Below are 27678 nucleotides of genomic sequence, written 5' to 3' on the forward strand. Positions count from 1 at the left end.
CCAACCTTTCAGTTCCACCACCCACACATGCAATGACATCACCTGGTTTCAATCATGTTTCTAGAGACAATATCTCTCTCATCATCACTCAATACCTTTACCTCCACTGTATTCACATCCTACCATACATTTGTCTGTACAATATACCTTGAAGCTATTTTATCGCCCCCAGAAACCTCCTTTAACTCTCTGTTCCAGACGTTCGAGACGACCAATTCTCATAGATTTTAGCCTTACCCTTACCCCACTCCTCCTCTGTTCCTCTGGTGATGAAGAGGTGAATCCAGGCCCTGCAGTGCCTAGCTCCACTCCTATTCCCCAGGCGCTCTCTTTTGATGACTTCTGTAACCGTATTAGCCTTGGTTTCATACATGTTAACATTAGAAGCCTTCTCCCTAAGTTTGTTTTATTCACTGCTTTAGCACACTCTGCCAACCTGGATGTTCTAGCCTTGTCTGAATCCTGGCTTAGGAAGACCACCAAAAATTCTGAAATATTCATCCTTAACTACAACATTTTCAGACAAGCTAGAATGGCCAAAGGGGGCGGTGTTGCAATCTACCGCAAAGATAGCCAGCAGAGTCCTGTCCTACTATCCAGGTCTGTACCCAAACAATTTGAACTTCTACTTTTAAAAATCCACCTCTCTAAAAACAAGTCTCTCACCGTTGCCACCTGCTATAGACCACCCTCTGCCCCCAGCTGTGCTCTGGACACCATATGTGAACTGATTGCCCCCCATCTATCTTCAGAGCTCGTGCTGCTAGGCGACCTAAATTGGAACATTCTTAAAAACCCAGCCGTCCTACAATATAAAATTGATGCCTCAATCTCACACAAATTATCAATAAACCTACCAGGTACCACCCAAAAGCCGTAAACAAGGGCACCCTCATAGATATCATCCTAACCTAATTGCCTTCTAAATACACCTCTGCTGTTTTCAACCAAGATCTCAGCGATCACTGCCTCATTGCCTGCATCCGTAATGGGTCAGCGGTCAAACGACCTCCACTCATCACTGTCAAACGCTCCCTGAAACACTTCAGCGAGCAGGCCTTTCTAATCGCCCTGGCCGGGGTATCCTGGAAGGAATATTGATCTCATCCCGTCATTAGAGGATGCCTGGTTATTTTTTGTATCATGCCCCATTCAAGAAATTTAGAAACAGGAACAGATATAGCCCTTGGTTCTCTCCAGACCTGACAGCCCTTAACCAACACAAAAACATCCTATGGCGTTCTGCATTAGCATCGAACAGCCCCCGTGATATGCAACTTTTTAGGGAAGCTAGAAACCAATATACACAGGCAGTTAGAAAAGCAAAGGCGTTCTTTTTCAAGCAGAAATGTGTTTCCTGCAACACAAACTCAAAAAGGTTCTGGGACACTGTAATGTCCATGGAGACTAAGAACACCTCCTCCCAGCTGCCCACTGCACTGAAGATAGGAAACACTGTCACCACCGATAAATCCACTATAATTGAGAATTTCAAGAAGCATTTTTCTACAGCTGGCCATGCTTTCCACCTGGCTACCCCTACCCCGGTCAACAGCACTGCACCCCCCACAGCAACTTGCCCAAGCCTTCCCCATTTCTCCTTCTCCCAAATCCAGTCAGCTGATGTTCTGAAAGAGCTGCAAAATCTGGACCCCTACAAATCAGCCGGGCTTGACAATCTGGACCCTTTCTTTCTAAAATGATCTGCCGAAATTGTTGCCACCCCTATTACTAGTTCAATCTCTCTTTCGTGTCGTCTGAGATTCCCAAAGATTGGAAAGCAGCTGCGGTCAGCCCCCTCTTCAAAGGGGGTACACTCTTGATCCAAACTGCTACAGATCTATATTTATCCTACCCTGCCATTCTAAGGTCTTCGAAAGCCAAGTCAACAAACAGATTACCGACCATTTCTAATCCCACCGTACCTTCTCCGCTATGCAATCTGGTTTCAGAGCTAGTCATGGGTGCACTTCAGCCACGCTCAAGGTCCTAAACGATATCTTAAGAAGCAATACTGTGCAGCCGTATTCATTGACCTGGCCAAGGCTTTCGACTCTGTCAATCACCACATCCTCATCGGCAGACTCGACAGCCTTGGTTTCTCAAATAAATGCCTCGCCTGGTTCGCCAACTACTTGTCTGATAGAGTTCAGTGTATCAAATTGGAGGGTCTGTTGTCCGGGCCTCTGGCAGTCTCTATGGGGGTGCCACAGGGTTCAATTCTAGGACCAACTCTCTTCTCTGTGTACATCAATGATGTCGCTCTTGCTGCTGGTGAGTCTCTGATCTACCTCTACGCAGACGACACCATTTTGTATACATCTGGCCTTTTTTTGGACACTGTGTTAACAACCCTCCAGGCGAGCTTCAATGCCATACAACTCTACTTCCGTGGCCTCCAATTGCTCTGAAATACAAGTAAAACTAAATGCATGCTCTTCAACCGATCGCTGCCTTTACCTGCCTGCCTGTCCAACATCACTATTCTGGACGGCTCTGACTTAGAATACGTGGACAACTACAAATACCTAGGAGTCTGGGTAGACTGTAAACTCTCCTTCCAGACTCACATCAAACATCTCGAATCCAAAGTTAAATCTAGAATTTTTGAAACAAAGCATCATTCACTCATGCTGCCAAACATGCCCTTGTAAAACTGACCATCCTACCAATCCTCGACTTCGGCAATGTCATTTACAAAATTCCCTACGCAATAGATTGGATGCAGTCTATCACAGTGCCATCTGTTTTGTCACCAAAGCCCCACATACTACCAACCACTGTGACCTGTACGCTCTCGTTGGCTGGCCCTCGCTTCATACTCGTCGCCAAACCCACTGGCTCCAGGTCATCTACAAGACCCTGCTAGGTAAAGTCCCCCCCTTATCTCACCTCGCTGGTCACCATAGCAGCACCCACCTGTACCATGCACTACAGCAGGTATATCTCTCTGGTCACCCCCAAAACCAATTATTCCTTTGGCCGCCTCTCCTTCCAGTGCTCTGTTGCCAATGATGGAACGAACTACAAAAATCTCTGAAATTAGAAACACTTATCTCCCCCACTAACTTTAAGCACCAGCTGTCAGAGCAGCTCACAGATTACTGCACCTGTACATAGCCCATCTATAATTTAGCCCAAACAATTACCTCTTTCCCTACTGTATTTATTTATTTATTTTGCACCTTTACGCCCCATTATTTCTATCTCTACTTTGCACATCCTTCCACTGCAAATCAACCATTCCAGTGTTTTACTTGCTATATTGTATTTACTTCGCCACCATGTCCTTTTTTGCCTTTACCTCCCTTATCTCACCTCACTTGCTCACATTGTATATAGACTTATTTTTCTACTGTATTATTGACTGTATGCTTGTTTTACTCCATTTGTAACTCTGTGTTGTTGTATGTGTCGAACTACTTGGCTTTATCTTGGCCAGGTCGCAATTGTCATTGAGATCTTGTTCTCAACTTGCCTACCTGGTTAACTAGAAATAAAAAATAAAAAGTTACTTTTAGATATGTATAATTTTCATTTAGATTTAGATTAACCACAGACAATAATTTTGAGATACAATACTATTTATTCTAAATTAAATTAAACTGTTCCACGAACATGTGCTTCTGAAAATCATCACTGGAACCCAGATTGGTATTAATGGTAAGATACATTCACTCCAAATGGAAAAGGTTGCCGACCGCTGGAGTAGCCTATTACCGACAACGTCAGGAGAATAATGGCCGTGACGTGACTACATTAATGTGAAGACTGCTATTCTTCAAATAATTACCTCCTATGTTTAGTTATTACCCGATTAAATGAATCATGTAACAATTAACTCATTAGGAATCTGGGGCACAACGGAAAACGTTTGTTTAATGAGTTAACATTTCCCAAATGAACACAAAAAATGTATCAGAATATATCGACATCATAACAGTCATCAATTAATAATTTCCTCATATATCATTCTCATTCTGAACGTCGTTGACCTCGTAAATCTGCACGAACCCTAGCCTAAGTCATGAATCAGCGGTACACAAATTGGCATAATTATTTTACTAACTAACTTCAATAATCACACAGGATTACATAAATACACACACACGGTATAGGTTATATTGATTACTAACATAATGCAATGAAATGACGGCTTGTTGCACAATGGAAAGGGGTGGGGAAAAAAGAGCGGGAGAGACAAAGAGTGGACTTATCGTACATACAGTGGGGAGAAGAAGTATTTGATACACTGCTGATTTTGCAGGGTTTCCTACTTACAAAGCATGTAGAGGTCTGTAATTTTGATCATAGCTACACTGTGAGAGACGGAATCTAAAACAAAAATCCAGAAAATCACATTATATGATTTTTAAGTAATACATTTGCATTTTATTGCATGACTATGAATGACATGACATTAAGTATTTGATACATCAGAAAAGCAGAACTTAATATTTGGTACAGAAACATATGTTTGCATTTACAGAGATCACACGTTTCCTGTAGTTCTTGACCAGGTTTGCACACACTGCAGCAGGGATTTTGGCCCACTCCTCCATACAGACCTTCTCCAGATCCTTCAGGTTTCGGGGCTGTCGCTGAGCAATACGGACTTTCAGCTCCCTCCAAAGATTTTCTATTGGGTTCAGGTCTGGAAACTGGCTAGGCCACTCCAGGACCTTAAGATGCGGAGCCACTCCTTAGTTGCCCTGGCTGTGTGTTTCGGGTCGTTGTCATGCTGGAAGACCCAGCCATAACCCATCTTCAATGCTCTTACTGAGGGAAGGGGGTTGTTGGCCAAGATCTCGCAATACATGGCCCCATCCATCCTCCCCACAGTCGTCCTGTCCCCTTTGCAGAAAAGCATCCCCAAAGAATGATGTTTCCACCTCCATGCTTCACAGTTGGGATTGTGTTCTTGGGGTTGTACTCATCATTCTTCTTCCTCCAAACACGGCGAGTGGAGTTTAGACCAAAAAGCTCTATTTTTGTCTCATCAGACCACATGACCTTCTCCCATTCCTCCTCTGGATCATCCAGATGGTCATTGGCAAACTTCAGACGGGCCTGGACATGCACTGGTGTCCTTACACAGCTCTCTGGTCTTGGCCATTGTGGAGAGGTTGAAGTCTGTTTGATTGAGTGTGTGGACAGGTGTCTTTTATACAGGTAATGAGTTCAATGCAATAAAATGCAAATGAATTACTTAAAAATCTTACAATGTGATTTTCTGGATTTTTGTTTTAGATTCCGTCTCTCACAGTTGAAGTGATAAAAATGACAGACCTCTACATGCTCTGTAAGTAGGAAAACCTGCAAAATCGTCAGTGTTTGAAATACTTGTTCTCCCCACTGTACATGTAGAAGCTATGCGCATGGGAATGGATACTTTTCTCATGGATGACCACTCATTCAGAAAATAATTGCAATGTATATATTTACGCGTGGATGTCTTTGTCATCTCTCTGTTGAATTCAATCTGTCTATGGGAAGTGGTTTGATACAGTGCCTTGCGAAAGTATTCGGCCCCCTTGAACTTTGCAACCTTTTGCCACATTTCAGGCTTCAAACATAAAGATATAAAACTGTATTATTTTGTGAAGAATCAACAAGTGGGACACAATCATGAAGTGGAACGACATTTATTGGATATTTCAAACTTTTTTAACAAATCAAAAACTGAAAAATTGGCCGTGCAAAATTATTCAGCCCCCTTAAGTTAATACTTTGTAGCGCCACCTTTTGCTGCGATTACAGCTGTAAGTCGCTTGGGGTACGTCTCTATCAGTTTTGCACATCGAGAGACTGACATTTTTTCCCATTCCTCCTTGCAAAACAGCTCGAGCTCAGTGAGGTTGGATGGAGAGCATTTGTGAACAGCAGTTTTCAGTTCTTTCCACAGATTCTCAATTGGATTCAGGTCTGGACTTTGACTTGGCCATTCTAACACCTGGATATGTTTATTTTTGAACCATTCCATTGTAGATTTTGCTTTATGTTTTGGATCATTGTCTTGTTGGAAGACAAATCTCCGTCCCAGTCTCAGGTATTTTGCAGACTCCATCAGGTTTTCTTCCAGAATGGTCCTGTATTTGGCTCCATCCATCTTCCCATCAATTTTAACCATCTCCCCTGTCCCTGCTGAAGAAAAGCAGTCCCAAACCATTATGCTGCCACCACCATGTTTGACAGTGGAGATGGTGTGTTCAGGGTGATGAGCTGTGTTGCTTTTACGCCAAACATAACGTTTTGCATTGTTGCCAAAAAGTTCAATTTTGGTTTCATCTGACCAGAGCACCTTCTTCCACGTGTTTGGTGTGTCTCCCAGGTGGCTTGTGGCAAACTTTAAACAACACTTTTCATGGATATCTTTAAGAAATGGCTTTCTTCTTGCCACTCTTCCATAAAGGCCAGATTTGTGCAATATACGACTGATTGTTGTCCTATGGACAGAGTCTCCCACCTCAGCTGTAGATCTCTGCAGTTCATCCAGAGTGATCATGGGCCTCTTGGCTGCATCTCCGATCAGTCTTCTCCTTGTAAGTTTAGAGGGACGGCCAGGTATTGGTAAATTTGCAGTGGTCTGATACTCCTTCCATTTCAATATTATCGCTTGCACAGTGCTCCTTGGGATGTTTAAAGTTTGGGAAATATTTTTGTATCCAAATCCGGCTTTAAACTTCTTCACAACAGTATCTCGGACCTGCCTGGTGTGTTCCTTGTTCTTCATGATGCTCTCTGCGCTTTTAACGGACCTCTGAGACTATCACAGTGCAGGTGCATTTATACAGAGACTTGATTACACACAGGTGGATTGTATTTATCATCATTAGTAATTTAGGTCAACATTGGATCATTCAGAGATCCTCACTGAACTTCTGGAGAGAGTTTGCTGCACTGAAAGTAAAGGGGATGAATAATTTTGCACGCCCAATTTTTCAGTTTTTGATTTGTTAAAAAAGTTTGAAATATCCAATAAATGTCGTTCCACTTCATGATTGTGTCCCACTTGTTGTTGATTCTTCACAAAAAAATGCAGTTTTATATCTTTATGTTTGCAGCCTGAAATGTGGCAAAAGGTCGCAAAGTTCAAAGTGGCTGAATACTTTCGCAAGGCACTTTATATCTATGGTTATGTAAGTCTCTGGCTGTTCACCAGAAGTCACAATGTTCTTCTTTGTTGTAGTTGGCTTCTTTGTCGTAATACTCTGACTATACCGCTCGCATCGCGTGAGTGAGCATTACTAAATAAATTTAGGAATATATGTTATTTAACTATTGCACCCACACTGCTCGCGCACACTGCTCGCGTGTGCAAAAGTCATTCCTATTTCTGATGCAGATCGCGCTGCAAGTCCTGCCTCTCCCATATCCTCATTGGTTATACCCACGTGGGTGATTGAAAGACACTGTTTTTCTGGTTGTCATGGTAATACTATGAAAGTGTAGATGCCAATCACCATATAAGTTCAAAGATGAAAAAGCCTGGATGGAGGAGAGATACGGTTGAAACAATTCGGATGACCATTTTATGTGTGGATTAATTGTCGGAGTCGAGGACCTTATGCATTTCATTTAAAATACCAACCCAATCTTTATATGCCAGGACAAATTAGCTGTTACGGTTTTCTGCAGGTGAATGAGAGTCAGACCAAAATGCTGCGTGTAGATTGCGATCCATGTTTAATAAACTGAAGAAACACGAATCAAAATGCAAACACTACAAAAACAATGAACGTAACGAAAACCGAAACAGCCTAATACTGGTGCAAACTAATACACAACAGACAAAAGGACACTAAGGACAATCACCCACGAAACACTCAAAGAATATGGCTGCCTAAATGTGGTTCCTAATCAGAGACAACGATAAACATCTGCCTCTGATTGAAAACCACTTCAGACAGCCATAGACTTATCTAGAACACCCCACTAAGCTACAATCCCAATACCTATGAAAAAAAACCAAGACAAAACACACCACATACAAAAACCCATGCCACACCCTGGCCTGACCAAATAAATGAAGAAAAACACAAAATACTTAGACCAGGGCGTGACATTAGCTAGCAACAGCAAGCTTGCTAAATAGGCCAAATTAGCTAGCAAGTGCAAGCTAACTAGCTAAATTGCCATATATGTTTAATGTTTTCCGACCTGTCCCCAAATTAATGTCATTGGTTCAGAGTTGGTTTTGATATTTTGACCTGCGGGACAAAGTGCATTTTTGCACTATAGCGCACGCTGGTGCATGCACACAGCCGGTTTGGGTTCCGTGTTAGGGTGACCTTTAAATTTGATCTTAGAAAGTATCCTTCGGCGGTACCAATGGTGGTTAGAGGAAACTGTTCTTTGCAGTTGCAGGCTTCTTTGTCTAAGAGTGCTCGTTAGAAGAGATAATCCAGCTGTTACACAAGCGATGGTTTTTGGTCAAGTTTACTAGTGTACCAGTACTTAAACAGCTGCAGACTGAATGTTCCGGTGTAGTCTTTATCTTCTTTACTCGAGAGTTTCAGAGGGTCTTACCATTTTCTGGTGTTTTTGTTTTAAACCATTTGTCAGCTGTGTAGCTACCGCTCTACGCTGTCTGGTCTGTATTTAAATTTCAACTATTTCAACGTGTGGACCACGTCCTCACATTCTCTAATCTAACGTACATTTGGTTACAAGTCTTTTTTTCCTTGGGTAAAAAGGGTGCATTCCATCACGCCGACATAATGTCTGTACTCACTTGGGCGTGGTTACTGACTGAGCAAAAGTTGATATGAAAAACAATTCTCATTTAGATGGCTAAAATCACATTGTTATCTCCACAAAATTATTCTTGTACTTAATAATTAATTTTACACAACATTTAGATGCAAACCTGATAACTACAATGTGTACACCCTCAGAGATACAGTTATTATGTTAGACAGTCTTTAAGTTCTTTGGCAAGAGTCTCTCTGTAACACTCAGACATTCCATTCTCAATACTGCAGAGCCAAAGGGAGAGTTTCTGCCAGGTATTTACGGTGAGGTTTTTAAGTCATAACACCGGGCCAACTCCCCAGGAGAGAGAGTCTGTCGTCCATTGGCCTTGGTGATGGGCCTTTCGATCCTCACCCAGGAGAGAGAGTCATGAGAGCAGAATCTACGAAGGCTAGCAGCAGCGGGAGAAGGAAGGTCCAGAAAAGGCTGTTTTCTTCTGGTTCAGCTATCTTGATCTCTTTTGTGTGTCTTCATTATTTAATCAAACAGCGTGCTTAAAGCATCAGACAAGTTCAGCACTTACAGTTGATTTGATTAAAACACATAGGGTGTTTCTATATATGGAAAAATACACATTTAACATTTTCGACCAATTGATTGGTTGAAAGAAAAGACTACTGATGCAGGAAATTAGCTTTACATGCACCAAAAATTCTGAGGGAAGACCCCCTGCCAGGTTATGCCCCCCCACTTCTAAAACCAAAGTTGCTTTCCTGAATAATACATTAATTTTGCTTGATTAATTCACAATCACATTTTAATTATAGTAATCTTTTTAATCTTGCTGCATTAATTTAATGTTGTGTATTTGAAATCCATGCCTCCTTATTAATGTTGTGATAAATGTATCAGTATTGATTATTCTGAAAGAACCAGGTCAAGGACCCATATTTGTCCAAGATCCAAGTATCCAAATGGAAAGTCAGCTTAGGACAAGGAATAGATAGCAAGAGTCTACCTAATGAGCTCACTATCCTGCTATTAGTCATACAGCTGAGAAGTCATGATGACATCTCCTTTACTTAGTCAGGGCTCATGCTGTTTCCCCATCAAAATGACAAAGTCAGCCCTGGCAGCAGTGGACAGGAAGAGGGTAGACAGGGCACAGTAGTAGGCACCATTCACATGGTGTAAAAATAATGAGAATGCCATAGAAGATCTGCAGGAGATCCTTGAAGGTCACCTTCTTGCTATTAAGAAACAAGTTACAGGTCTCTCATTTTGGTCATTCCAATGTGCACACTGGATACTTTAAAAGGTGGTTCAGACTCAGAGCCATGTCTAGTCTTAAGGTTAAGGAGTCATCCAGTTCTCTGTTGAAATACCTCCAATTCTCACACCTGCTCCCACTCCCCCTCCTTGGCGCTTGAGGGCACCAGGCTACCCATCATTACGCACACATGTAACCATCATTACACGCAACAGCACAATATTGGACTCACCTGGACTCCTTCACTCTGTTGATTGCCCCTCCTTTATCTGTCTGTTCCTCAGTTTGTTCCCTGTGTCAGCATTATTGTCATTATGTTGTTCATGTCCAGAAGCTGTCCTGTCTTGTTTAATGTTTTATTAATTAAATATTCACTCCCTGCACTTGCTTCCCATCTCCAAGTGTCTGTACTTACAGAATGCTGACACCACAATTTGAAGCATCAAGGAGTTTTTTGTTTTGTTGGTGACGTGGGGTGCCTCTGCCAAAGGAACCAGGGGTGCCTCGGTTGGCTCGGCAGGCTCCCACCCCACGTCATGCCTCAGCCGTCTCGTCAGGCTCCCGTGCCTCAGCCAGCCCATCGGGCTCCCACGTCTCAGCTATATCGTCTGGCTCCCACGCCTTAGCCGGCTTGTTGGGATTCCCTGCCTCAGCCGGCTTGTCTGACTCCCATGTCTCGGCCGGCCCGTCAAGCTCTCCCACTCCCCCTCCCTGGGACTCGAGGGCACCAGACTGCCAATCATTACGCACACCTGTCACCATCATTATGAGCATCAGCGCAACATTGGACTCACCTGGACTCCTTCACTTTGTTGATGGTCCCTTCCATATCTGTCTGTTCCTCAGTTTGTTCCCCGTGTTAGCATTATTGTTGTTATGTTTCCCCTGTTCAGACACTGTCCTTGTTTGCTTCTTGTCAGATATTTATTAATTGTTCACTCCCTGTACATGCATCTCGTCTCCAAGCGTCTGTCCTTACACCAATAGCTTTTTCTGTAATTCTAGATCATCATTGTCTGCGTGTACTGTTAATTGAGCTCACCAACAAGTTAAACTGGTTGGATGGCAAATTGCTGCATGAGTTCATCTATTTAACCCAGATTCTTACACCCTTATTGGAACCATTTATACTTGACCTAGTATTATTTCTATTGTGTCAGTGAATTCATTATTAGAGCTCCATTATCAGAAATGGCTCTCAGTGTGAGGAATTCCTAATAAATCATGCTCGCGCTCTAGGCGACAATAATAAAAGAAATCTGAGAAATTATTTAATATAATCTTATCTTCGATTAATGCGTGGTTGCTATCAGGGATAGTGGTACCAGGAACCTCCTTGGGTTAATCTGCTGTCTGTCCGGGCGTAATATCCAATTATAGTTGCTCTCCTCCTCTACATCTCTCCTTTATCAACTATCAACATTCCTATGCTACACTTGAGATGTATAGTTCTACTTCAATTTCAATTTCTCTTCCGTTCTCCCTCATTGACACAGCAAAATAGAGGAAGGAGAGTGGAATAGATATAGAGAGCAGGAATGCCATTTAGATTCCTGTAATCATTCTTCTCTAGTCCCGTAATGGCCTACCTCACGCTGTGGCAATCAAAGGGGGGATTGTGTGTGAGCACACTGGGTTATGTTAAGTGATGTACATTTTTAGATATGGCTCCAAAAGAACATGACCATTCCATACTGACTCTGGAAATGGAGTGCTAAAAAGAAAACATCTGTGTCTACCTGTACTTAACTATTTGCATAGTCCAAACATATTTTTATTGTATGCCTAAACAAGCAATATGATCCGTCTAATCAATGTAGATTAATGCTGATACAGTAATGGGTTATATGTTTTTAAATGTCTTTGTTTATTTTGCAGTATTATAAGAGGTCCTCCCAGCCACATGAGGGAGCTGTTTGCAAGTCCAGCTTTTCCCAGTGCAACGCCACTCCTACCGACGACTCCAGAGGTCCAGGCACAGGAAAACATTGCAGGTATGATGTTCACACATAGATCTCAGTGGTCTGAATGATGCATAATTCTTTGTAGATCAACATTGTACAAGGACAAAAATCATAATGAGTGTCCTAATAATGTGCTATGAGTATTGGTTCTATGCCCCTTACAGTAATTCACAGAGACGCAGAGAAGAGAGAAATCAAATTAACCACATTACAGTGCAGCCGGAGATAATTGTGGATTTATTGTATGTTTTAATGAACGATAGTAATTATATTGTAGATAAACATTTTAATGCGCATATCTGTAACCGGGATGAACATGCCAGCGAAGGGTCAGAGATCTGACTCCAACTACATTAAATGTTCTTTATGAGCCAACTGCTGTATTACATTGAGTAAATTTCCACATTGCGGAATAATGAGCAAATGGAATGAACTGTTGTGTCTTAAATTATTATACGACATTAGCTTACTGGAAGACCACATGTAGGCAAAAGATGTATAACTGCGTAGACTTACATTATTCAAAATCCCATATGATTCAAATGTCAGCGCTAGCCATATCTATAGCTCTGGGAACAGCTAGTCCTTAGCATTACAATGAAGTCCAATCACAGTCAAGCTGATCTCTCTCATTCAAAGGACCGATATCAATCATTAACTGCTCAGTGGTATTTCCTGCTATCCTCTGCTTTCGTATTCCATTTGTATTCAGTGAGCTGCATGCGAGCCGGGACCCAAGGAATGCTATTGACTTTACATGACTTCAGGACTAGGGAAACAGCACTCACTCATAACGCATTGTGAATTTCGCCAGAACACCAACCTGCCTGCCTAATTACAAGGTCATTATGGTGGCTCTAGAGATCTACCTTTCCTTGTCAGTGTGTGTGTGTGTGTGTGTGTGTGTGTGTGTGTGTGTGTGTGTGTGTGTGTGTGTGTGTGTGTGTGTGTGTGTGTGTGTGTGTGTGTGTGTGTGTGTGTGTGTGTGTGTGTGTGTGTGTGTGTGTGTGCCTTAGCCTTCCATGCATGTCTGTTGGGATTACAGATAAACAAATCATTTTATGTCTGTTTGGCTTAATCCACACCCGCCTGTTTTTTACGTTTTAAGATCCGACAACAATTTGATTCCCCTTTTCTTTCAGTGGCTGGATTGTACATTGTTTGCTTACAGTCCTTGACCTTGCCATAAGTGGACTTTAAAGGATCATCTCAGTTTGTATGATTGGAATTGTGTCGGCTTAGGGGGCATTTGGATACAGTTTCCAGCAAATGGAAGTGAAGATATGTTTCCAAAACAGCTTGAAACTTGACAAGCTCTTTAGTGGATTTTGTGTCTAGGAACTATTTGTGCATCGCATTGTTCTATCCTCACTCCTTTGGCAGCTGGTTAGTTGCAAGGCTTAGCTGAAATGAAATGACATGTGCTTTAATTGTCTATAAGCATTTTATGTGCATTAGAGATAAACTACCAATAAAAATATGATCTGGGACACAGAGAGAAGTCTTCAACGTCCTCACTGCACATGATAAATCAATCACTTCACACCCCAAACCTCAATCATGTCAAAACACAGCAGAATCCCAAAAACCCACACTGCAGCAGGAAACAGGAAATATTAGCAGAGGGACACAAAAGTTGTGTGACAAGGGAAACTCTAGTTTAATTGACTGGAGAAATGGCATGATTCCTTTTATCCCTGATGGATTGACAATCAGCCACACTTGTCCAATAATCTGTCTTTAGTAGTTTATGTTGTTCCTCTGAATAGCATGGGCATTCTAGCTGTGTGTTGCCTTGTGGCAGTTTTGATGTGAATTTTCAGTTGTTCATTTTCTGGACGAGGGAACTCCTGGTGTTAAATCTTCTCATCCACAGCCATGTGATGGCTCACAATAGAGATAGTAACATAACCATGGTAGGCTACAGTTAATGTGATGTATCATACAGAATACCTTTAAGTGCCAAACATCACTTTTGATCCCTGTCCCTGTGTTTGATTTTAGAAGCAGCTCCCTTTCTTATAGTCCAGACCAGATAAGTAAAGCCACCCATTGGTCAGTACCTCGTAAAACTCCGCCCATACCCAGAGGAAGACGAAATCCAATTGGAGGATCCAAACATTCTGGCCCTGCCTACCAACACCTCCAGGAATTGGAGTCATCTGAGAGGGAGGTTGAATTGTTGAAAGGGTAAGTTAAACTGTTGGTTTATCAGATATATTTAGTAATGACTACCTGTCAATTGTCATTCAATTTAGCAGTAATAGTGGAAATGTGTACATCATGTCCTTCACCTTGAATACTACTTCTGCAACCATGACTTAACTCAGAATTCATTTGTTTGTAAATTTTGCCTACCAACCAGTGTGCCAAGCAAAACATATATATATATATATTTTTGACAGAGCAACATATCACAGCAAAATGGATTACACACCTAGCCACAGACTCCAAGAGTTTAGGTACATTCAGATTGTTTCCGTTCGCTGCAGTGGTGTCGGTGTCATTATTTTGTAGCATAGAGAAAGCACTGCTGTGGCTGTTTTGGAGAGGAGGAATGGTGCATAATGAGCCCAGCCTATACCAGGCTCTTATCCCTGGCTGTGCGGCCCTTATGTTTGCCTCCGTCATCACACCTCCGACAGCTTTCATCTCTGATTTATGGATCCACCTGTACTCTTTAAACAAGAGTCCCTTTCTCCAAATCCCACAGGGCGACGGCTGCTTTCTCTCCTTCACTTGCTCTAGCTCTCTCTCGCTCTATCTTTCTCTCTCTCTGTCTGCCTCTCTCTCGAGCTCCCTCTCTCCTTCCTGTTTCCTTTCTCGCTCTCTCCTCCTCGAGTCCCTTCCCTCTCCATTTAATTCTTTACTTTTCAAGTCACCCTCTCTCTCTCTCTCTTCCTCCAATATTATCTCTCACTCTCTCTCTCTCTGTCTCTCTCTTCATTTCTCTTTCTCTCCTCACCGAGTCATTCTAAAAAAAGCCCCAGAATGTGGGATGCTGTTGCCTCGGCACCGACAAAGCTTTAGATTTCATTTCAAGGGGAGAAATTTCAGAGGCAACTTGTTTTAAGAACTGAATAAAGGAGGGGACCCTCTGCACACAAGGTTTTTGCTCCTTCTCTTTGTTTTTCAATGTGCTGAGCAACGATGGAAATAAGGTTATGTTATGATCTGCAGTAAAATGTTATTAGCTCAAAAGGAGTGTTTGGCCTGTCGGCTGTGGATTGTCTTTTCAATGACAGTCATGCGCTGCCATTCTTCTCTCTTAGTTTGTCAGTGCCTTACAGAGGGGAGGGATTCAGTGGGCAGCTGAACAGCGAGACATTGACACCAGGCATGACTCACTGAAACAGACAGGTTCTGGGGGTGTTCCATCTGAGCAGGAACTTCTAAATAGAGGGCAGTGCTTTAGAAATGTGGATAAGGTTGGTCACGTGTTACAGGGACTGTTCCAGTCAACTAATTGGTTGATATTGTAAGTATGTCTTGTGCTCTACAACTTGGTGACCAGACCACTGTCAAGTGCTTGTAGAATAAGCAATTACAGGGGAACTGCCTAACTCTGGTGACATACCAGAGCTAGACATGGGCTCCAGCTGACCCGAAGGCAGAAGCACATGATTAGGTGGAAAGACTGACCTATTTCCAGATTACAGACAACTAGCGCAGAGAGATAGAGAATCCCCATTCAAGTGCAAGCTTGAGTTGCCATGGAGACTCTGCGGTAAAGGGATACAGGTGAGAACACAATGATAGTGACAGAGGAGGAATGTATAAACTACATGTTTTGCATACAATAGTCAAACAAACCAGTAAGAAGTGCTATCCCTCTTCTTCCATGCCTGTCAGAAAACCTGCCGTTATCTCTCCAAAATGACTTACATGGACACAGAACTCCACTTGTATTCTATTGTTACTAGTATTTTTAGATAAACCTGTCAGGTTTCTCAGGGCTTTCTCTGAATCCCCCAGGTGAAGAATTCGGAGGCAAATATGCAAATACATGTCTGTCATTGCAGTGAAAGTGTTGCAGACAGAGTGTAGAGATACTTCAGCATAAACCAGATATCAAAGTACCTGCCTTAGCTGTAACTTGGCTCCTTTCTACAAGGTCATTATCACTGTAATTGATTCCTCTGACAAGGTCACTTATGCAGTATAAGGGAGCGTTGATGATCGACCTTGGCTGTTCTGCCCCCGTCAGACTGGGTCGTAAGTCCCTCACCCTCCACGGGCCTACACATCACTGGTCAATATCATTCTAATACACTATTCTGTCTATCTTTAATGGTCTTCTAATTATTTCGGGAATTTTAATTTACTCAGGATATTACTCCTGAATAAACCGGCCAATAGTCTGTCCCAGAATTTTCTGGAACGCTCCTGTCTGACAGCTGCAATAGCTTGTTCATTCATCAGTTCAATTTGGAAAAGCATCACTACTATCCCAGGCTCTACTATCCCAAGCTCTTTGTCATTTGCATTCATAAACCACAATTAAACACTACAGTATTATCTAAATAGCCATACAACCCATATAGATATCTCTGTAAATCTATATAGATCATAATACAAAGTGGAATCCTAATATTCCAGGTGTCACGTTCTGACCTTAGTTCTTTTATTATGTCTTTGTTTCAGTATGGTCAGGGTGTGAGTTGGGTGGGTTGTCTATGTTCGTTTTTCTATAATTTGGGATTTCTGTGTTCGGCTTAGTATGGTTCTCAATCAGAGGCAGCTGTCAATCGTTGTCCCTGATTGAGAATCATACTTAAGTAGCCTGGTTTCACTTTTGAGTTGTGAGTGTTTATTTTCCGTGTTATTGTCTGTGCCACACGGGACTGTTTCGGTTTGATTTACTTCACGTTTATTGTTTTGTTCAGTGTTCATATTCTTTAAAACATGAACACTTACCACGCTGCATTTTGGTCCTCCGATCCTTCATACTACTCCTCTTCGTCAGAAGAAAACCCTTACACCAGGATGCTCTTGAAAAATAGATTTTAATCTCAATGAGCCCTTCCTGGTTAAATAAAGGAGAGTGGAGAGTGACTCAAAGTTACATATTGATGCGACAAAAGCAGCTAACCTTTGTCAGGGATTATGAATTATTACACTCTCAGAAAAAAGGATTATTTGGGATTATATATATAACCTTTAGGTGACAGGTGGATTTACTTGTCAGTCACAGTGGTATCCTAGCTACAGCTTACTCATCAACCACGACGCTCAACAACTATGTTTGGTTGCCCCAGCACCTTGTTGGTTGTTTGACTCTGCACTCTGCACTTGGTTTCTTTCTTTGCTCACCCTCCTCTCCAGTCTGTGGAATCTGACTTTATAGCTGTGTTATCTAATGGGAACCTTCCTCTCCTGACTGGCTGGTTTGCCTGCCTCATGAGAAAGCAAACACACATTAATAGGAAGCAAGGTATGACTAAACTGGATGACTAAACTGTTTTTACTATCTAAAATGATCCATTGTATAGCTAGTAAGACCAAACTACTAGTGTTAGCTTTAACCTGGCCTTGCTAGGTCAGATATACAGTAATTTGAGGAGATGGGAAACTAAATTCTAATCTTATTAATGCCCATTGTGTATATTGCCCATGTGTCGTCAATGGGCCACGTGGTACATTCTGGGTGATTCTGGGACAAGGAGTGAAATGGGTGTCAAGTGAGCGCTAGCTCAAAAACCCGACATGAGCATTTGAATTTATTATGGATCCCCATTAGCCAAGGCAGCAGCTACTCTTCTTGGGCTCCAGCAAAATTAAGGTAGTTTTACAATTCTAAAAACATTACAATACATTCACAACAGATTTCATAACTCATTAAGTGTGTGCCCTCAGGCCCCTACTCTACTACCACATATCAACAACACAAAATCCATAGCTGTGTTCGAATACTCATAATAACCACACTAACCGTACTATTTGTGACGTGATTTGTGTATATAGTATGCTTATTGGTCATAGTATAGATATTCCAAAAGTTCCCGGATGTCGTACTAAATTGGCGAAAACATGTAGTATACAAGCAGTGTACACTATTTCCGTGCTTTTAGGGGCCATAATGCAATTCTTCAGAAAATGGGGGTGACTTCACGTTTTCAGATTTGAAGAAAATGGCAGAAAATATGCAGCAGTGTAAAAGGGGGGCGATGTAAATTCTCTCTGTAGACATTTGATTAGGTCTTCAGGAGTCTTATGGCTTGGGGGTAGAAGCTGTTAAGAAGTCGTTTGGACCTAGACTTAGCGCTCTGGTACCGCTTGTCGTGCAGAGAGAACAGTCTATGACTAGGGTGGCTGGAGTCTTTGACTATGTTTAGGGCCTTTGACACCGCCTGGTATAGAGGTCCTGGATGGCAGGAAGCTTGGCCCCAGTGATGTACTGGGCTGTATGCACTACCCTCTGTAGTGCCTTGCGGTCGGATGCCGAGCAGTTGCCATACCAGGCAGTAATGTATCCAGTCATGATGCTCTCAATGGTGCAGGTCTATAACATTTTGAGGATCTGAGGACCCATGCCAAATCTTTTCAGTCTCCCGTTGGGGAATAGGCTTTGTCGTGCCCTCTTCATGACTGTCTTGGTGTGTTTGGAACATGATAGTTTGTTGGTGATGTTGACACCAAGGAACGTGAAGCTTTCAACCTGCTCCACTCCAGCCAAATCGTTGAGAATGAGGGCATGCTCTGTCCTCCTTTTCCTGTAGTCCACAATCATCTCCATTGTCTTGATCACGTTGAGGGACAGGTTGAGGGAGATGTTATGATTAACAAGAACAACTTACAAGCAGTTGTGGTCAGAGATTCCCAGTTGGGTTAATGCCAAACTGATCTAAATATAGATGGTTTTAAAAGTAACGTAATTAATAAATTGGCTATTGAATCACCAATACTTATTAAAAATAATGTGTTATACATCCTTTTGTAATGTGTTATACATCATTTTGATAGCTACTGTTTCAGTCAGCTCACTTAACATCACGTGCATTCCACAGAGGTCAGCAACAAAAGTATTCTAATTGCTTCATAAAACATAGTCCCCTCATCTGACTCAATGAAATACAGAAATAAATTGACAATTAGCTAATTTTGTCAGGCTGTAGTCTATAGCTTTATTTGTCATATTCAATCAGAAAAATGCACATATATTTGTAAGGGTTAGCTACCTAGAAAGCTAGCTTGTAAAGTGGTTAATTAAAGTAGCCTAATCTTTTTCCTGTCTAACGTTAGCTTATTCTGTAACAAACATATCTAACCTACACTCGCAGACAAAAATGGTTCCAAAGGGGTTCTTTGGCTGTCCCCATAGGATAACCCTTTTTGGTTCTAGGTATAACTCTTTTGGGTTCCATGTAGAACCCTCTGTGTAAAAGGTTCTACATGGAAGAAAAAGTGTTTTACCTGGAACCAAAAAGGGTTCTTCAAAGGGTTCCCCTATGTTGACAGGTGAATAACCCTTTTAGGTACTAGATAGCACCTTTTTTTCCCCATCGTGTGGCTTAATATGTTTGAATTAAATAATCAATTTTGCTTACCTTAATAAATTGAAAAATAACAATCTTATTGGTACGATATTTGCAAGCACAGTCCTCTTGCGTCTTCATTCCGGAATGGCAATTGATGCCTGGTGGATCAATAGAATTTAACAATTTAATTGAGCAAAAAGGTTCTATGTAGAACTCCTTTTTTTATCTAACAGTGTATGCTTTTATTGAACTCATTATTTCCTTGTTCTTCTAGCTAGCATTTAGTTTGCAACAGCAGGTTTGTATGAACCCTATTGTTTGCCATTCCGACCCCTGCAACAGTGTTGCTAAATACGAATTTGATCCCACCCTAACGGTGTCAGACGAAACAGCTAACCATTTTTCTGACCAAACAAAATCATGCAGCACCATAATTAATAAGGATATAAATGTCAATGCAAAGAAAGCTAAAACAAAAAAAAAGGTTCAAAAGCGATGTGGCAAAATTTGTAAATATATTTTTTAGGACCTGGAGTTTTTCCGGATCTAATGACCTGGTCAAGTAAAACTCTGGGTCCTATTTGTATGCAATGGTCAAATATGATTATTATAGATAACTTCCCTTTTCATTCATCCTTGTTATTATTCATTCTGAATCTGATATCAAAAGAGCCAGAGACAACACCTTCTATGGACAACATACTCTACATACTGTAGTTTAGTGAACTACTATAGCAGGTTTGAGCGTTATGCAAAGAACGGTGACAATGTCTTTAAATATTAATTTCACTCCATACACACATGTTAAGCAGTGGACCTTGAAAAATATAAAAGACAGGTTTCAATGTAGAAAAGTTTTTGAATTTTATCTCATAAAATCTATTATTTGTTCCTCTAATTACAGTGCTCTTTTGCAATTATTCATTCTGTAATATGTCTTTAAGGCAGGGATGCATTCATCACTATACACAGTAGACTTCTGTGGCAGCTGGTGGGAAGAGCTATAGGAGGACAGGCTCATTGTAATGTCAAGAATGGAATAAATGGAACAGTATAAAACACATCAAACATATGGAAACCACATGTTTGCCGCTGTTCCAATTATCCCATTCCAGCCATTACAATGAGCCCATCCTCCTATGATGCTTTTTTCCTCCTCCGAGTCTCCATCTGGCCCACCAGATGTTGGTTCCCTGGCACTGAACTGTAGGAACGGATTTCCTGTCAAATTGATATATTGAATGATTGCATCAACTACTTTGAAAAAGTGAATTGAAATGAATATCCCCTTTCCATGAATTCATTTAATGTCACTCATTCTATTGCACTGTATTCCAACTAAGCCTGAATTACCAGTTCATAACTGTAGGTTTCACTATGCACTAGCTAGTTGAAAAAGACAGACACCGTGATGGCTGCTTGTCTCTGTATTTGTGAAAGTTATGATGGTGCTAGAATCCATCAATTCTCTCTTTATGCATTGGCCATCCATATGTTATGGTTGGAGAAATGTGTTCATATTGTCGGTGTAGACAGCTCTGTAGCAGAATTTGTATTTATTTTTTTACTTTTAAGACAGTGAAATGTGCACCCCAAACGTTTGTGAATAATCACCAGCAGTGGAAATAAAATAATATGCCAATGAACATTATTGGACTAACCTTTTCAGAAACTTCAGTGCCCCTTGGCCTTGGGTAGCAGCAGCAGATCGTTTAACCTTTTTTATTTTTGCCAAATACATTTATTAATGTAAATGATTAATGTCAGCATGATTGCATCAACCAAACTAGTTATTGTTAGCTAGCTTGCTAGAGTATCTAGCAAGAGATACTTGGAAAGGACGAGATAGGAATCCCAGTGGCAAATAAATGAAGAAAAGTATAACACTCCACCTAGCTTAATGTCGACCAATTGCATTCACATTGTCATGCTGCATCACACGGTTGCTAAGCTAATCATCACGCAATCCTTTCAAAAGTCAGGATATGAGTCAAAAAACCTGCCAATTTTCTTCAACAGTACAAAATATCATGATTCAAAGCTATAATACAGAAAACAAATGAATCATCTCACATCTCGGGAAAAAACTTGTAATGTTGTACTTGTTCACATAATTCGAATCCCTTTCTAGTGAACGCGTGAGATCCAATACCAGTAAGCATTAATAATTAGAAACATTGTTGAAAAATGGAAAGCAAGCTATCTCTAGCCAGCTAGTGAGTTGCAACGGAGCCCGCTATGCTTGGAATAGCTAACGGACATTTCCAGCGCAGTAGAAGCTGTGTGTATTTCTTTGGTTTTGGCCGAGTGTGGTTCCCAATCAGAGGCAGCTGTCTATCATTGTCTCTGATTGGGAATCATACTTAGGTAGCCTGTTTTCCCATCTATGTTGTGGGATCTCGTTTTTTGTTAGCTCTGTGAAGCCGGCAGAACGTGACGTTCGTTATTCCTTTTGGTGTTCTGTGTATTAAAGATCATGAACACTTGCCACGCTGCACCTTGGTCTACTTCTTCAGACGATCGTCACATAGGTTGGGGAATGACTTTTGCTTCCCTCCAGGCATGAGGGGACAAACTTTCTTAAGGGCTTGTAAGTGAGCATTTCACTGTATTCGGCGCATGTGCATAACATTTTTGTCTTTATTTTGGCAGATTAACTCATGTTAATTTCTGAAGATTCACTCATGTTTTTGCTCCTTTTTTGTTCTTCTCAGGAACCAGCCAGGCAACAACACATAGACTACTATACTGTTCCATAAAGTTCCAGCATTCAAACAAAGATTCCTCCCTGGCCACCAGTGCATATTTCCTAACTATGTTTGTATATAATGACAATACAATCTGAAAACTATGCTGGCATTATTTTGTCCATTATTTAATAGTTTAATATATTATATTCATAGAAATATTTATATTTATCAATTGCACCACACAGGATTCTATATTGAACCCTTTTACGTTCAGTGAAGAAGCACCCCTAGGGTTCTGACCAAAGAACCCCATAAAATAGTTATATATAGAACTTTTAAGATTTACAGATGTGAAGCAAGTAATATAACCATTTTGGTTCTATATGGAACCTTTTTTTTCTAAGAGTGTATACAAAGATAATGAGCTGGGAGCCATAGACTGTTCCTCGATTCAGACTGATATTTCAGAGAGGATGTGTTGCTCTATTGTGAGGTAGCTTATGCCACGTCACAAAGAGAAAAAGAAGAGAGAGCAAAAAAAATCTATATTAGATATTCACAACACAATCACTTTGAAAGTGTTTCGTGAAGTCATGAAAGATGTCCATATTAATGGGATATTATTGATCATTGATTACTTAATTAATAATCCTAGATACTCAGATGTGTCAAACACATTCTTGCTGAATTAAATATTCATGGTTGCTCCATTTATTAAAGTGTCCCCATTTCATGTGTCAAATGAATAATGTAGTGTCTGAACTCCCTCTTACCTCTCCCAACTAATAATCCGGTTCATACTTTGTGAGAGTTTGACTAGATAAAGACATGAAAGAGAAATGTCAAGCTCATCTTTTTCTTTGTGTGCTCTTCATGCCTCTGAGATTGCAAGGTGAATTGTGTCTCCCTGAGTATCCTTGTTTTGTTTGGGCAGTTGCTTTAAAGGCTTGAGTTAAAATGAAACTCAAAGCAATGACCTTTTTTTGAAGTGAAATGAGTACACATGTGGGAATTGACAGCAATTGTAATTTCCGTGTCTGTCTGTCTGTCTGTCTGTCTGTCTGTCTGTCTGTCTGTCTGTCTCTATTGCCTCTCTTCCCTCCTTCAGGTACCAGATTGTGAGGGCTGGGAGCGACCCGCGACAGGATGCCTTTCTAAATATGCAACCCCCCATGTTGATTGAGCGGTCATGGGAGAGCAGGGTGGAGGTGCGCTGCAGTCTTCTGGACCAGGACCAGGACCATGATATCTCCACTTCGACCAGGAACCTCAGGTGCCCCAGTCATCCCAGCATCTCATCACCTCCTCCATTTCAGACCTGCTCCATCCCCATCATCCCTTCGGTCCATGGCAACCAGGATGAGGTCTCCTGTTTGCAAACGGCCACCACAGGCTCAGCCACCTGCAGCGCCACACCCAGTATGGAAGTAGGAGGAGGATGCTCCCTCATCACGCTGCACCACGCCTCCACCTCCTGCTCCTCCTCTACGGGGGGCAAGCAGCAGAATGAGATTATCCTGGAAGAGGCCCAGGAGAATCTCAGGGCTCTGACTCTGACCAACAGGAAGCAGGAAGAAAGCGGCAGCTTTTCCCCTTCACAGCCCAGAGAGACTGTTTGCTTCCTGACACTCAATGGTGGAGGAGTGAGGGGTGTGAGCCCTAATGGACCTATTGAGACCCAGTTACTGAGCCCTAGAGAACCCCACACAGACTCAACTCAGCCCTGCCAATGAGACTGTCTAAGCCCTAACGTCCTGTCTGGATCTACAGTAAAACCTCCCTGGTGTCTTGAAATCCAGACTGCAGAGACTTCTTCATCAGAGGGATGAAATGAAACTCAATAGTGAAAAAATATAATGAAAAAAAACAATGTGCATACTGTATGGAAGAATGAACAGAGGGATGGTCTATGAAGTTATGAAGAGAGCAATTATGTATATGCATTTATTTAATGCTTCTTCTTAGACAAAATAAACCAAATAGTCTGTCATCTCCATGGTGTTTTTAATTGTAAAAAAATATATACAGTTGAAGTCAGAAGTTTACATACACCTTAGCCAAGTACATTTAAACTCAGTTTTTCACAATTCCTCACTTTTAATCCTAGTAAACATTCCCTGTCTTAGGTCAGTTAGGATCACCACTTTATTTTAAGAATGTGAAATGTCAGAATAATAGTGGAGAGAATGATTTATTTAAGCTTTTATTTTTTTCATCACATTCCCAGTGGGTCAGAAGTTTACATACACTCAGTTAGTATTTGGTAACATTGCCTTTAAATGGTTTAACTTGGGTAAAACGTTTAGGGTAGCCTTCCACAAGCTTCCCAAAATTATCTGGGTGAATTTTGGCCCATTCCTCCTGATAGAGCTGGTGTAACTGAGTCAGGTTTGTAGGCCTCCTTGCTCACACATGCATTTTCAGTTCTGCCCATACATTTTCTAGAGGATTGAGGTCAGGGCTTTGTGATGGCCACTCCAATACCTTGACTTTGATGTCCTTAAGCCAGTTTGCCACAACTTTGTAAGTATGGTTGGGATCATTGTCCATTTGGAAGACCCATTTGCGACCAAGCTTTAACTTCCTGACTGATGTCTTGACATGTTGCTTCAATATACCCACATACTTTTCCTTCCTCGTGAAACCATCTATTTTGTGAAGTAACAGCAAAGCACCCCCACAATATTATGCTGCCACCCCCATGCTTCACGGTTGGGATGGTGTTCTTCGGCTTGCAAGCCTCCCCCTTTTTCCTCCAAACATAACGATGGTAATTATGGCCAAACAGTTCTATGTTCTATTTTTGTTTCATCAGACCAGAGGACATTTCTCCAAAAGTACGATTGTTGTTCCCATGTGCAGTTGCAAACCATAGTCTGGCTTTTTTATGGAGGTTTTGGAGCATTGGCTTCTTCCTTGCTGAGGGGCATTTCAGGTTAAGTCGATATAGGACTCGTTTTACTGTGGATATTAATACTTTTGTACCTGTTTCCTCCCGCATCTTCACAAGGTCCTTTGCTGTTGTTCTAAGATTGATTTGCACTTTTCACAACAAAGTACATCCATCTCTAGGAGACAGAACGCATCTCCTTCCCGAGCGCTTTGACGGCTGCGTGGTACCATGGTGTTCGTATTTGCGTACTATTGTTTGTACAGATGAACGTGGTAACTTCAGGCGTTTGGAAATTGCTCCCAAGGATGAACCAGACTTGTAGAAGTCAGAAAAAAAATATCTGAAGTCTTGGCTGATTTCTTTTGATTTTGTCATGATGTTAATAAGCAAAGAGGCACTGAGTTTGAAGGTAGGCCTTGAAATACATACACAGGTATATCTTCAATTGACTCAAATGATGTCAATCAGAATTGTCTAAAGCCATAACATTATTTTCTGGAATTGTTCAAGCTGTTTAAAGGCAGAGTCAACTTAGTGTATGTAAACTTCTGACCCACTTTAATTGTGATACAGTGAATTATATGTGAAATAATTTGTCTGTAAAAAAATGTTGGAAAGATTACTTGTGTCATGCACAATGTAGATGTCCTAACTGACTTGCCAAAACTATAGTTTATTAAAAAGTAATTTGTGGAGTGGTTGAAAAACGAGTTTTAATGACTCCAATCTAAGTGTATGTAAACTTCTGACTTTAACTGTATATATACAGTACCAGTCAAAAGTTTGAACAAAGGTTTTTCTAAATTTGTATAATTTTCTACATTGTAGAATAATACTGAATATATCAAAACTGTGAAATAACAAATATAGAATCATGTAATAACCAAAGAATATATTTTATATTTGACATTCTTCAAAGTAGCGACCCTTTGCCTTGATGACAGCTTTGCACACTCTTGGCATTCTCTCAATCGCCTTCACCTGGGATGCTTTTCCAACTGTCTGAAAGGAGTTCCCACATATGCTGAGTACTTGTTGGCTGTTTTTCCTTCACTCTGCAGTTCAACTCATCCCAAACTATCTCAATTGGGTTGAGGTTGGGTGATTGTGGATTCCAGGTCATCTGATGCATCACTCCGTCACTCTCCTTCTTGGTCAAATAGCCTTTACACAGCGTGGAGGTGTGTTGGGTCATTGTCCTGTTGAAAAACAATTGAGAGTCACTGCAATTTATGAGGCTGGTAACTCTAATGAACTTATCCTCTGCAGCAGAGGCATCTGTGGATCTTCCTTACCTGTGGCGATCATCATGAGAGCCAGCTTCATCATAGCGCTTGATGGTTTGTGCGTCTGCATTGACTGACATTCTTAAAGTAATGATGGACTATCGTTCCTCTTTGCTTATTTCAGCAGTTCTTGACATAATATGGACTTGGTCTTTTACCAAATAGGGCTATATTCTGTATACCACCCCTACCTTGTCACAACAGAACTGATTGGCTCAAACTCATTAACCTCTTGATACTCCCCATCCCGGATCCGGGATCGTGAATACAGCCTCAGGCTCATTAGCATAACGCAACGTTAACGATTTCTGAAAAACGCAAATAAAATGAAAATAATGCGCCTGCTCTCAAGCTTAGCCTTTTCTTAACAACACTGTCATCTCAGATTTTCAAAATATGCTTTTGAACCATAGCAATTCACTAATTTGTGTAAGAGTATGCTAAGCTAGCTTAGCATTTTGAGTAGCATTTAGCACGCAACATTTACACAAAAACCAGATAACCAAATAAATAAAATCATTACCTTTGAAGAGCTTCAGATGTTTTCAATGAGGAGACTCTCAGTTACATAGCAAATGTTCAGTTTTTCCTGAAAGAATCTTTGTGTAGGAGAAATCGCTCCGTTTTGTACATCACATTTGGCTACCGAAACGAACCGAAAATTCAGTCACCAACAACGTCAAACTTTTTCCGAATTAACTCCATAATATCGACCGAAACATGGCAAACGTTGTTTGGAATCAATCCTCAAGGTGTTTTTTCACATATCTCTTCATTGATATGCAGTTTGTGGAAGCCTGCTTCCCCCTCAGAATCGCATGGAAAAATACCAGCAGCTGAAAAAGACGCACCAATTTCGACGGAGGACACCGGGCGGACACCTGGAAAATGTAGTCTCTTATGGTCAATCTTCCAATGATATGCCTACAAATACGTCACAATGCTGCAGACACCTTGGGGAAACGACAGAAAGGGCAAGCTCATTCCTCTCGCATTCACAGCCATATAAGGAGACAATGGAAAACGGAGCCTAAAAAATCCTGCTGGTTTCCTGGATGCCGTTTCATCTTGGTTTTGCCTGTAGCTCCCGTTCTAGGGCACGCACAGAGAATATCTTTGCAGTTCTGGAAACGTCAGAGTGTTTTCTTTCCAAAGCTATCAATTATATGCATAGTCGAGCATCTTTTTGTGACAAAATATTGCGCTTAAAACAGGCACGTCTTTTTATCCAAAAATGAAATAGTGCCCCCAGAGTTTATTAAGAAGGACAGAAATTCCACAAATGAACTTTTAACAAGGCACACCAGTTAATTGAAATGCATTCCAGGTGACTACCTCATGAAGCTGGTTGAGGGAATGCCAAGAGTGTACAAAGCTGTCATGGAGGCAAACGGTGGCTACTT

At 41.3% G+C, this 27678-nt stretch overlaps 1 protein-coding gene across 2 annotated transcripts in view; it reads left to right on the plus strand.

Annotated features, from left to right (window-relative positions):
- The window catches only part of LOC135511616 (pro-neuregulin-3, membrane-bound isoform-like), a 528889-nt gene extending 503122 nt beyond the window's left edge, over nt 1–25767 (plus strand). For both annotated transcript variants that reach the window (XM_064933101.1, XM_064933102.1), the window contains exons 7-9: nt 11843–11958; nt 13933–14118; nt 23205–25767. In XM_064933101.1, coding sequence (XP_064789173.1) covers nt 11843–11958; nt 13933–14118; nt 23205–23829 — 927 coding nt within the window. In that variant the 3' untranslated portion in view covers nt 23830–25767. The remainder of the gene's footprint in view (nt 1–11842; nt 11959–13932; nt 14119–23204) is intronic.
- Nucleotides 25768–27678: the final 1911 nt, after the last annotated feature.

Source organism: Oncorhynchus masou, chromosome 24, assembly GCF_036934945.1.
Source record: "Oncorhynchus masou masou isolate Uvic2021 chromosome 24, UVic_Omas_1.1, whole genome shotgun sequence".
In the NCBI taxonomy this organism is placed as follows: Eukaryota; Metazoa; Chordata; class Actinopteri; order Salmoniformes; family Salmonidae; genus Oncorhynchus; species Oncorhynchus masou.